General features: G+C 45.0%; 1 protein-coding gene across 3 annotated transcripts in view; it reads left to right on the forward strand.

Annotated features, from left to right (window-relative positions):
- The window catches only part of STAG1 (STAG1 cohesin complex component), a 232,677-nt gene that overhangs the window by 76,932 nt on the left and 142,570 nt on the right, over window positions 1-13,175 (forward strand). For 2 of the 3 annotated variants that reach the window (XM_064165354.1, XM_064165355.1), the window contains exon 4: window positions 716-880. In XM_064165354.1, the coding sequence (XP_064021424.1) occupies window positions 716-880 (165 nt within the window). Of the gene's footprint in view, window positions 1-715; window positions 881-8,410; window positions 8,462-13,175 lie in introns of those variants that run through there. The other variant, XM_064165356.1, reaches the window with a different exon arrangement.

Below are 13,175 nucleotides of genomic sequence, written 5' to 3' on the forward strand. Positions count from 1 at the left end.
AGCTTGTAGAATCCAGAGTACATTAAATAATTCAGATGCACTGGGAACATGTTTGAATTCAAAACATTTTGAAGCAAGGAGCTATTATGGTGCTTACTAAATCTGGCTGTGTAAACACAATGATTGAATTTGGATTGAGTTGAGAAGCTGACACTTTGTGTATGCAGTCTCTTAGAAAAGTTGTGTGACAACCAAAATCCAGAAATTGAAAGCTAACATAACGAGTCTGATTTTAATAACTATCTTCTAAAGGTCATTAATTATTCTAAATGTTTGCTTTATGTGCCAGCATAAAATAGTTTTGCTGTCCTGTCTGAAATTTGCTGCCTTTTATCTAGTTTTAGTCATGTTGTTGTGTTGAGTAATGCTGTGAGCTGGTGTGCCAATGCTGCAAATTCAGCACTGCTCACCTTGACATGACAGTGGATTTAAAGCTGTTCCTCAACAGCTACTGAGAAATGCAAATGGTTGTGTCTGTCTGGCTAAAGCCCTAAGAAACCTGGCTGAATTTTGTAGCTGACTCTGCTTTGAGCAGGTCAGGCTGGAGAACTCCTGAGATCCCTCCCAGCCTGGATTGTTCTGTGAGACTCGTGTATATACATGTGTGAGTGTCTGAATGTGTGTGTAGGGTTGATATACAGTTTGTAAAGAGATGATCAGCAATTTCAGGTCTAGCTATAGTAAATTTTTCCCTCTGCTGGTTTTCTTTGCCCAGTCTGCCACTAAGAAACCTCGGAAGTCTCCAGCAGACAAGAGTCGTTCTGAATCTGGAGCTAGAGGCACAAGTCGTGGAAGAGCTAACGGCCACCCTCAGCAGAATGGAGAAGGGGATCCTGTCACCTTGTTTGAGGTGGTTAAGCTGGGAAAGAGTGCTATGCAGGTAACAGAACCAACTGTGTCATCCCTATCCTGTGATTGTAGTTCAGACTAAGCCTCTCTTTTGTAAACAGCTGTGTATTTTCCAGTAGGCTGTCTGTATAGGGTTAACGCTCCAGGGGGGGCGTAACCCTGAACCTGACCCTAGGGGTCTTGGCCCCTCCCCAGAGGTGGGCCACACTCCAGGTGATGGTTAGCCCACTCCCCCCACTTCCTGTGGTATAAAAGAGAGAGGAGCTGCCTGTCTCTTCCTCTTTTTCCTTCGCTCCCTCTTGACACACACACTCACACTGCATACCAGCACACCCCGTGGCAGCCACGAGGCAGAGACACCATCACATTACTCGGGTTGTATCCATCCCTTGTTGTATTTTGCTGTTTTCCCTTCCTTATCCTTTGTAAACTTCCCTACCTCCAATACCTTTTCTAAGTTATTGTTAAACTTTTCCTTTTTAACCTCCAAATCGAGTGAGATTGATTTATTTGGGTGTCCCTACCTTTCTCTCTCTCCCTGTCTTTTGGGAAAAGGAGGGGGAAGAGGGGAGGGCACTCTATAAATTCTCTAAATTGTCATTGGGTCTATTAAATTTATTAGAGTCTCTGGGAACCTGCATTTGAACCCAAGACACTGTCTCAAAGTAAGGGCCAGAAAGGGCTTTGATGGCGATGAGGCCTGGCATATGTACTTATGTACGGCACAAAACAGATCCTAAAGTCACCTATTTCAAATTCTCCACTGTTTCTTTCATTGCTCCCAAATTGAAAATACATGTTGGGAGTAAGCAGTCCATTAAAGAATATCCTGTTATGCTTTTGCTTATCTAAAACTTATGTGATGTTAGTAATGAATCCAAGGCTTTTCTCTGTGCCTGGCTTCTTAAAAAGATACCTGCTGACACCAGCAGTGTTGAGTACTTTGCACTGCAGCTTGTGTTCTTGATTGTCCCCACCACAGCAGCAGGTGAAGGCTAAACTAATTGTCTAGGCTTCCTCTGTGTCTGAGGGACAAAGCTGGACACCTTCTGAAGGTGTTTTTTTCATTATAAAAGAAATATCTAAGGCAGTTGTAGTGAATTACCTCTAAAAGTGTTTCTGACTCATTTATATTTTGATCCTTTTCAGAGGTCTTACAGGACCTTTTTGTAGCCCCCCTTCAGATACTGAAAGGCCACAAAAGAAGAGCCTCCTCTTCTCCAGACTGAACAGCTCCAACTCTTTCAGTCTGTCCTAATAGGAGAGCTACTCCAGCCCTCTGAGCATCCTCGTGGCCCTTCTCTGGACATGCTCCAGCACGTCCACATCCTTCTTGTAATAGGGGCTTACAGAATCTGCTGGACCACGAGTCCCACCTCAAGAGCCTCTCTAATCAGTGATTGGTTTTGACAGTACTTGTGTGCTTTAAGTAAACTCCTGTGCCTCAGTTACTGTTTGTAGCAATCAAAGGAGAAACAGTGGGCCCCAAAAAATCTGGTGCAGTGCAAAGCCAATAGCCAGTGCTGCTGAGAGAGGGTTTAAGCAGAGCTCCTTTACTGTGCATTTCAACAAAACAGGACTCCTGTAGTATCAGTTCATGTGTTTTCACTTTCTGCTGCTAACTAGTGTGAGAGAATTAGAAATGAGAAGACTCAGGGGCCAAGTCCTATTCTGAATACGACTTCTACTGTAGCTGGAAGCGAAGCCTGGTTAATTCCCAAAGGAGTCTGGTCCTCTAAATGAGTGAAAACTGGTCAAAATTTGTCTCACATCTGTGAAAGGTCTGAGATCTAATTTTGTAGTAATAAACAAGGAGAAAATGAGATTTGTCTTTCTTCTTCATAGCTGCTATATTTAACAGTTATTCAGGATTGACCCTTCTTATCTAGTAGGTGAAGACAGAACAAACGTATTCCTAACAAGCTACTGAGTCCTTGTGCCACCTCTTCCTACATGGATTCAGTTAAGGCTTCCAACTTGATTTTCAACATGTTTTCAAATTTCATTTTTGTCAGGGTTTGAGGAAACATCTGGACTCTGTTCTCTGGTTTTACTGTGATACAGAACATACAACATGCTTGGTGTATTGTGTTTGTCTTAGAGTTACTGATATTCACAGGGTGAAAAGGAATTGTAGGGTTGCTATTTGGTGACTATGTATGTGGAACTGACTTTGATGCATTTCATCTGTTTTAAGAGAGGTGTAGGCAGAATGAACATTCTCCTGACTGTTGGTACTATCAGCAGTCAGTGACTAGAGTTCCTGCCTTATGGTTTCATGCTCTGAAACCTCAGTGGCTGACACTTAAGGTGAGAATGTTTTCATATCTTGTACATGAATTTTTGAGGTGCCTGTGGAGAACACTGGCATCACAGAAGAGCTCTGTTACCAGACTTTCCAATCCTTCTGCTGAACAGTGTCAATATGTGAATTTTCTGATTTATTGTGCTATTTTCTATGTGCAAACCCCAGTTTTTATTTGTGTTTATATCTCACAAGTAGTACATCCCCATTGGTCCTATTCTCAAGAAAAGCCTGGATGAGGCACTTAGTGCCATGGTCTGGTCAACTGGATAGGGCTGGGTGCTAGGTTGGACTGGATCAGCTTGGAGATCTCTTCCAACCTGCTTGATTCTATGATCTCCATGTAAACAATATAAAATCAGAATCATGGAATCTAATCTTTTTGTTTGGAAAAGACATTTAAGATCAACAGGTCCAACCATCAACTCAGCACTACCATGCCCACTAAACCATGTCCTGAAGTGCCACACCGTGCCATCAGAGCTCTTCTGTAGATGAAGTGCTGCAAAGAAGTCATTGCCATGTTTGTGTTAAGAAGCTTTTGTAATTCAAACACAAAGGAACAGTGATTGAAAACTTTAGTACTTGTATATGCTTGTACTATGTATATTAGTACTTACATGGAGATGGGGGTGTGCCTGTGTAGTTTGGCAGATGTGCATGGGGATTAGAATGTGCCCTGCCTACATGTATTGAGAAGTAGACAGCATATTTTAAGCAGTAGAGAAATTATGAGCCAATATTAAGGGAGTAAGGAAAGTTTATTTGAAAGCCTGGGATGCAAACAGGCATAATTGACCTGAACCACAATTTGAAGAGTCTTTGTCATTTGTGCACCTTACACACATTTACTATTGTAAAAATACTCCAAAGAGGGGAAAAACCCAAACCAAAACAAACAAGAGAACCCCGGGATGCAATTAAAATGTGATCTAATATTCCTTAACTTGCACTTGCAGCCACTCATCTCTCATGTCATGAGAAGCCAGGGTTGTCATGAGAGTGGGGCTGACCAGTCTGCAGAAGAGGAGGCTCCCAGCTGACATTATTGTGGGCCTTTTCTGAAGGGGGCCTACAGGAAAGCTGGGGAGGGACTTTTTAGGCTCTTAGGGAGTGACAGGACTGGAGGGAATGGAGCAAAGCTGGAGGTGGGGAGAGTCAGAGTGGAGGTGAGGAGGAAGTTGTTGAGCATGAGAGTGGTGAGAGGCTGGAATGGGTTGCCCAGGGAGGTGGTTGAGGCCCCATGGCTGGAGGTGTTTAAGGCCAGGCTGGCTGAGGCTGTGGGCAGCCTGCTCTAGGGTAGGGTGTCCCTGCCCATGGCAGAGGTGTTGGAACTGGCTGCTCCTTGTGGTCCCTTCCAACCCTGACTGATTCTATGATTCTGTCAACCAAATTACAAATTGGTTTATACTTTTTTTCTTAATAGCCTTGGGAGTTTGATGTAACAATTAGGAATCCTTGTCATGATTTTTTTTTCACAGTTTGAATGCAGTTTTTTTGTGTCAGATTTTAGCAGGTTTTCAGTATTGCCAATTTTCAGACAAGTGCCATATATTCATGTTTGCCAGAACCTATTATTTCTCAATACTTAGTTCTTTCTGTGTAATATGAACTTATATTTTTCCATAGCACTTTTAAGGTTTGCTTCCAGCAATGAAGACCCAGACAAATGTAATGAATATATCCTGAGATAACATGAGAATTGTGTTTTTTCACTTCTGATCTATCTGCTCCTGCAGTCTGCTCCTAGGATTTACTTTAGTTAGGTTTTTCTGACTTTGCATTCTCAACTCGTGGAAGTCTGTAGCTGAATTCAATTCTGACTTCTTTTAAGTTTGTCTTTTATTTAGATTCTCACAGCAGCATTCATTTGCTGCTTCTCTTCAGGCTTTCTGCTGTGTGGCTCTCTTAGGGAAAGAAAGTTAGGTTAGTATTTTGTATTTCAAGTACACTTCAGAGCTGCTCTTCACTGTAAGTCTTTTCCTTTCTATGAAGCAGTAGTTGGGTCCATGTTGAGTCTCATCTGGAGTCTAGAAATGAATTTGATACTCACATGAAGCTGGTATCAGATTGTTGTCAATGCTTTTTAATGTGGCCTGTAACCTTTTGCACAGTTAGTTACTTGAGAAGTTTTTGTCAGCAGCTCTCTGTGCAGAGTGTAATACACTCTGCTGCTCCTGTTTTCTGCAGGTGCATTTTGTTAGTCCACTGAGACTATTCAGAGAGTTGGGGGTTTTTTGGCTCTTTGGTTTTTTATTGTTCTGAGACAAGCATGATAGTCTTTTGCTTTTAGTCATTTGTCTTTATTCTTCCTTTGAATGGTTTTAAGGAGACAGCCATGGCCACTGTATTCCCCACACTAAACCTCTGTAGGCAGAAGGGACTATTTCTTATGTGTTAAACTGCCTGAGTTCACACTGATGGGGCTGGAGAGTGTTGGTGAACCTCTGCTTCTCCAGCTAACCCCCAACAGACTCATCAGAGTCTGACTTGCAGCTCAGATCTTCACAGGCACTTCTGCAGGTCTCTGACCCTGGCATTCATCCAGAAGTAAAAAATAAGAGCATGCCATGATCTCAAATTTTGTTTAGGCCTCAGTATGAAACTTTCTCCCAGGTAAATTATGACCCATTAGTATTAAGTTTGTACTTAATACTTGTATTTACTTGTAGTTAAGTGCTTACTTCTAATTGAGTTTGCACTTCTGTGTTGGTCGAACTTAGCCTAGAAGAGTTCTGCTTTCTTTTGTGCAAAGAGGGATTTCAGATGTTCTCCAGAACATCAGTCACAGTCACAGAATCATAGGGTTTGGAAGGGACCTCTGAAGATCTAGTCCAACCTTCCTGCTTGAGCAGGATCACCCAGAGTCAACTGCACAGGAACATGTCCAGGTGGGTGTGGGAAGTGTCTGGAGAAGGAGACTCCACAGCCTCTCTCTGAAGCCTGCTCTAGCACCCTCCAAGAGCAGTCTCCTGGAAGTGGAACTGCTTTAGCAGGGAGGTTGGACTAGATCATCTCCAGAGTCCCCTCCCACCCCCTACCGTTCTGGGTCCTGGGATCCTGTGTTAGCACAGTGTGAACTCTTCCAGAATTTAAAAGTACTGTCTTCAGAGGAAAAGGAATAAATTGCAGCTTCTCAATCTGCAGCCCTTTTTTTGTTGTTAACCTTGCATGGGTTTTCAGTGGGTGTATCTTAGACCTGGTGCCTGCAATTTGGAATGCAACTCATCTTGAAATCTAATGCTTTAGCTTAAATTGCATGGACTTCTCTATGTCAGGAATGAGTTTGTCCCCAGTAACTCTGGAATTACTTCAGTCTCTACAAAATTTAGCCTTAAAAGGCTTTTATTCTTTTTAACCCAAAACTTGCACAGATTTACTTGACAGAACCTTTTACACCCCATTATAGTCCTTCACTGCTTGCCTTTCTTACATCTGTTGCTATTTTTAGTGTGCCATAGGTTGTTCTCACTGCCTGTTAAAGCTTGCTGTCTAGCTTTTATCTGCTCTTCAGACACCTCTTGATACAGGTCACTGAAGTCCTTAATTTCATTTGTTTGTTTTCATAATCTTCAGATTTCATTTGAGTACCATTAATAACCCCTAATATCCTGTGACCACTGGTTTTTTGGCAGAAGATGTTAGTACTCATTTTGGTTTTATCCCCTCTCTCCCCTCCTTCAGTGTAAATACACTGCATACCCATTCTAGAGTCACTTATTCACTGGAGATGGAGCATGTCCACAACCAGTTGTATCAGATAGTAAATTTATTCAATGATTCATAGAATGGTTTGGATTGGAAGGGACCTTTAAAGTGAATCTGGTTCCAACCCACCTACCATGGGCAGGGACACCTTCATAGAATCATAAAATCAACCAGGTTGGAAGAGACCTCCAAGATCATCCAGTCCAACCTATCCCCCAGCCCTATCCAGTCAACCAGACCATGGCACTAAGTGCCTCATCCAGTCTCTTATTGAACACCTCCAGGGACGGTGCCTCCACCACCTCCCTGGGCAGCCCATTCCAATGCCAATCACTCTCTCTGGCAACAACTTCCTCCTAACATCCAGCCTAGACCTCCCCAGGCACAACTTGAGACTGTGTCCCCTTGTTCTATTGCTGGTTGCCTGGCAGCAGAGCCCAACCCCATCTGGCTACAGCCTCCCTTCAGGGAGTTGTAGACAGCAATGAGGTCTGCCCTGAGCCTCCTCTTCTGCTGCAGGCTGCACACCCCCAGCTCCCTCAGCCTCTCCTCACAGGGCTGTGCTCCAGGCCCCTCACCAGCTTTGTTGCCCTTCTCCGGACATCTTCCAGCATCTCAACATCTCTCTTGAATTGAGGGGCCCAGAACTGGACACAGCACTCAAGGTGTGGCCTGACCAGTGCTGAGTACAGGGGCAGAATAACCTCCCTTGTCCTACTGGCCACACTGCTCCTGATGCAGGCCAGGATGCCATTGGCTCTCTTGGCCACCTGGGCACACTGCTGGCTCATCTTCAGCTACTCTCTACCAGCACCCCCAGCTCCCTTTCCTCCTGGCTGCTCTCAGCCACTCTGTCCCCAGCCTGTAGTGCTGCTTGGGGTTGTTGTGGCCAAAGTGCAGAACCCTGCCCGTTGGCCTCTGCCCACCCATCCAGCCTGTCCAGGTCCCTCTGCAGGGCTCTCCTACCTTCCAACAGATCCACACCTGCTCCTGGCTTCCTCTAGACCAGGTTGCTCATGGCCTCGTCCAACCTGGGCTCGAACACCTCTAGGGAGGGGGCATCCAAAACCTCCCTGGGTAACCTGTTCCAGTGCCTCACCACCCTCACTGCAAAGAATTTCTTCCTAATACAATCCTAATTTAAATTTCCTTTAGACTTGGTTTGCCTTGGTTCACAGCTGACTCAGATCTTACCCTTGAATGTGCTCTTTATATACAGTGCCATTTGTTTTCAATTTGTTGGTAGTGCTGCTGCTGCCAAATTGTTACTTAATTTGGATTGGGAAATAGCTTTCTCTGAAATCAGCTTTCATTAATATTTAGTGGGACTGGGCTAATTTACACAAATTGGCAAGGTAGCCTCTGGAGTTAGTCCCTGTGGTTCCTCCAGCAGTTAATGCTCCTAAGTGTAGTAATGCTCTTTCACTGAAGGAATATGAAATGGGTTCACAGCTGTGAAGCCTCCAGGAGGTAATAAGCTAACTAGCTTCGTTATTTCATCCACTGCCTCAGACTGGCTTTTACTGCCAATCTGTACTGGTTCTTTGCAGTGCTGTAAAATGTTCCTATCTGTCTTTTAGCAGACTTTGAGACATGAAGGTCAGTATCTGCAAGTCTCCATGATTGATTTTAAGTTGTTTTCTCAGGCAGAGGAACTAATCTGCTATGTGCTTGACTTTCTTTAAGATTCTTGTTTCTGTAGGGTTGCTTATTTGGCATATTTGAATAACTGAGAGGAGACCTTGCTCTCTGCAACCCCCTGAAGGAAATTTGAGTGAGGTGGGTGTTGGTTTCCTCTCTCTAGTAACAGGGGACAGGATGAGAGGAAAGGGCCTCAGATTGCAGCAGGAAAGGTTTAGGTTGGATATTAGAAGAAACTTCTTCCTTGAAAGGGTTGTCAAAGACTAAAACAGGCTCCCCATGGAGGTGATTGAACCCCATCTCTGGAGGTGCTTAAAGAAGGCAGAGATGCAGTGCTGTGGGTCACAGTTTAGTACCAGACTGGTTGGACTCAATCATCTCAGAGGTCTTTTCTAACTGAAAAAGTTCTGTGATTATATATTTGTCAGGTTCTGCTGCATGGAAGCTTTTAACAGACATCCACCAGAGAGTTCATTTTTGCAAGACTCTCCTGAAAGCTGTCACAGGCTTCTGAAAATCTCTGTGGTGCCCATGTATTTGTACTGTGCATCAGCTGCTGTTTGCAGAAGACCTTGGCTTTTGTCAGTCAATATCCATAATAGAGGCATTTTCAGACTGGGATGGAGTTGTTTAAGAGTCTGGGTTTTGTAACACATACTTCTATGGCTTTGTTTCACTGCCTGACCTGGAGCTGTGGTGCTTTTATGTGTACAGCTGTCTACACACACACACATCTACATATGTGTCCCTGTATAGGTATGTGTAGCTGTTTTCTGACAGCAGGGAGTGAAAGGGGAGCCACGGGGGTGTTACTGGAGCAATCTTGAGGTTTTATTGATGTAATTGAGGCAGGAGTGCTCCTTGCCTCGTTCCAATCTGGCAATGGAGATGTGAAGGTACAGGGCTTTGTGCAGTTCCTCATTTGTTGTTCTTCATAACCTGTTGTCAGGGGAGCCTTTTCCTTGAATTTGGTGGATCCCTAAGACAGGTTTCCTGCAGCTTGTACTTCCCAGGAATGCTGAATTTATCATGTATCTCATGCACAGCATGCAAGTGCACACTTCTGTGTGGTGAATTCATGCTCTCTATTACATCTGAAGGTGAAAACATCTGGAAGCAGATAGGTCCCACCAGAATAACTCATGCAGTCTATTCCTTCCATCTTTCATAAGTGCTTTGTGGAAGCAGGCAAAAAACCACTTGAGGCTAAATTCTGGTGGATGGAGCCTGCTTGTAGCTACCTCCATTACAAAGAGCTGACTGGTGCTTCCCTCCTCCTGTCACCACCACCTGTGCCATCACTGCAGTACCCATTCTGTGTTTTAGGATGGATAACAGGGAGGAGGCAAGGACAAGAGAGTGACCAAACATGGATTTTTCCCCTGAGTTTGCTGTTTGCTTGTGTTTGAGAAGCTCTTGAAACAGGATGACTGGATGGAGGCTGATAAAAGGATAAAATCACATTGGAGGGGTTGGTGTAACCTGTGGACTTTTGGTTGGAGGTCCTTGTTTTCAGCAGGAGTCTGACTCTCTGTGCTTGACTAATTCCTTGTCTGGCAGCTATTGCTTGTTGCAGCATTTGCTACACTACTGCTTCTTGTTTCAGTTCTTTGTTGCTCATATCCAACCTTTGTCCTAGCATTTGGATTACTGCTGAGTTTTCTTGGTTTGGTTGATAGTTGCCTCTATTTTAGATCTGATGTGTGTGATGCTGGGTTTTGGTTGGTGCTGGGTTTTCTCTGTCTTTTCCCCTCATCTCAGTGTTTACAGATTTTCTACCCCTTCTCTGTTACATCAGAAGTCAACAGTTTGATTAAGTTCCAACTGTTGTGGCATATGTAGTCTGGCTTCATTATGTTCTGTTGCCTTAAACTGTAATCCCTAAAAAAAATTACCAACAAACATGCCAAATGCTCACAAGGGGCTGAATGATGCAGGTCTGTGGGTGATACTTTTTAGGGCTTAGTGAACACTGTTTGACTTTGCTGATGCCAGCAGGTGTAGTACCTGTAGGTGACTTGTCACCCAAAGCTCCTCAGGCTGTTAGTGGAGATTTACTTACTGTAATGTGATGGTTTGGGTGTTCCCTGCCCCTCCACGCTTTGGAGAGTCACCCAGACTAGACTCAGCAGCTCTGGAAATTGAATGAAGCTTATATTTACAGCTAGCACAATAGACAAACAGATAGTTACAATAGAGACAGCTATAGACAGAAATGTACAAGTTAAAGGTAATACAGAAACACAACGGCCCTCCCAGAAACCATCCAGGTTGGAAGAGACCTCCAAGCTCATCCAGTCCAACCTAGCACCCAGCCCTAGCCAGTCAATCAGACCATGGCACTAAGTGCCTCATCCAGGCTTTGCTTCAACACCTCCAGGTATGGAGACTCCACCACCTCCCTGGGCAGCCCATTCCAATGCCAATCACTCTCTCTGCCAACAACTTCCTCCTAACATCCAGCCTAGACCTCCCCCAGCACAACTTGAGACTGTGTCCCCTCGTTCTGTTGCTGGTTGCCTGGCAGAAGAGACCAACCCCCACCTGGCTACAGCCTCCCTTCAGGTAGTTGTAGACAGCAATGAGGTCCCCCCCTGAGCCTCCTCTTCTGCAGGCTAAACACCGCCCAGCTCCCTCAGCCTCTCCTCATAGGGTTTTTGTTCCAGGCCCCTCACCAGTCTTGCTGCCCTTCTCTGGACACCTTCCAGCACCTCAACATCTCTCTTGAATTGAGGGCCCCAGAGCAGTCGCTTGTTGTTCTGATATCTATGGTGATAGAGCTGTTCAAACAGATCTTTTAAGCTAGCAGTAGCCCAGCAGTCTGGCCATTAAGCTTTGTCAATATTTAGTTCAGTAAATAATTTTTACATTTGGTTTTACATGCCCTGGAGAATTCCACTAATTGATTGAAGTGATGCTTGCTGAAATGGGCCTAAATTCATGATGGAATGAGTGAAGGAGTCTAGATAGATTTTGTGCTGCTGTTTCATGTTTCCTCAACTCCTGTGAAGATTTATTGGAGGCCAAGACTTCCTTTTTAATTTCTTCTAAGTCAGCACTTGGACCTCTTCCTAAAATTGTTTCTCTTGAGGGTGTGTGTGTACCAGTAGATAAAACGTGACAAAAGTTAGTGTCTTGGCAAATGGAATGGTGAGAGATTCATACTGGTTGTTTAGCCTGCAGAAGAGGAGGCTCAGGGCAGACCTCATTGCTGTCTACAACTACCTGAAGGGAGGCTGTAGCCAGGTGGGGTTGGTCTCTTCTGCCAGGCAAGCAGCAACAGAACAAGGGGGGACAGCCTCAAGTTGTGCCGGGGCAGGTCTAGGCTGGATGTTAGGAGGAAGTTGTTGTCAGAGAGAGTGATTGGCATTGGAATGGGCTGCCCAGGGAGGTGGTGGAGTCGTCATCCCTGGAGGTGCTCAAGAAGAGACTGGATGAGGCACTTAGTGCCATGGTCTGGTTGACTGGCTAGGGCTGGGTGCTAGGTTGGACTGGCTGATCTTGGAGGTCTCTTCCAACCTGGTTGATTCTATGATTTATGATCTATAGCACTCACAGTATCACAGTATCACAGTATCACCAAGGTTGGAAGAGACCTCATAGATCATCAAGTCCAACCCTTTACCACAGAGCTCAAGGCCAGACCATGGCACCAAGTGCCACATCCAATCCTGCCTTGAACAGCTCCAGGGACGGTGACTCCACCACCTCCTCAGGCAGCCCATTCCAGTGTCCAATGACTCTCTCAGGGAAGAACTTTCTCCTCACCTCCAGCCTAAATCTCCCCTGGTGTAGCTTGAGACTGTGTCCTCTTGTTCTGGTGCTGGCCACTTGAGAGAAGAGAGCAACCTCCTCCTGGCCACAACCTCCCCTTAGGTAGTTGTAGACAGCAATAAGGTCACCCCTGAGCCTTCTCTTCTCCAGGCTAACCAATCCCAGCTCCCTCAGCCTCTCCTCATAGGCCTGTGCTCAAGGCCTCTCCCCAGCCTCGTTGCCCTTCTCTGAACACATGGTAGTTTCATCCTGTCTTGGATTAAGAATGAATCTGTTATGTTAAACATGGAGTGTTTTGGCTTGGTTCACAGAGTTGACAATGTCTTTCTCTAGTGCATGCACAACTGATTTGCTTCTTCCATTTTCTCATCCACTTCCTAAGGTCCCATTGGAGTATGGACTTGGCTAAGGCACAAACTGCAGAGGTTCTTTTCAGGATCCTGTTGTTGTGTCTCCTATTTTATTAGGAGGTCAGATTTTCCCAGGAGGTTGTCTTGTTTGGGTTTTGGTTTTCCTGTTTCTTCTTTTTCAGCATGGTTGGAAGGTGGTTGTGTGGTAGTGATTTTTTTTAGGAATTGATTGTAAACCTGAACTCTGCAAAATCAAAGGATCCATTTGCAAGGTGCACTTCAGTAAAATCAGAGAATCATAGAATAGATCAGGGTTGGAAGGCACCACAAGGATCAGCCAGTTCCAACTCCCCTGCCATGCCCAGGGACACCCTACCCTAGAGCAGGCTGCACACAGCCTCAGCCAGCCTGGCCTTAAACAGCTCCAGGGATGGGGCCTCAACCACCTCCCTGGGCAACCCATTCCAGGCTCTCACCACTCTCATGCTCAACAACTTCCTTGTTATGTTGAGTCTGACTCTCCCCACTTCCAGCTTTACTTCATTCCT

Source organism: Pogoniulus pusillus, chromosome 26 (assembly GCF_015220805.1).
Source record: "Pogoniulus pusillus isolate bPogPus1 chromosome 26, bPogPus1.pri, whole genome shotgun sequence".
Classification (NCBI taxonomy): Eukaryota; Metazoa; Chordata; class Aves; order Piciformes; family Lybiidae; genus Pogoniulus; species Pogoniulus pusillus.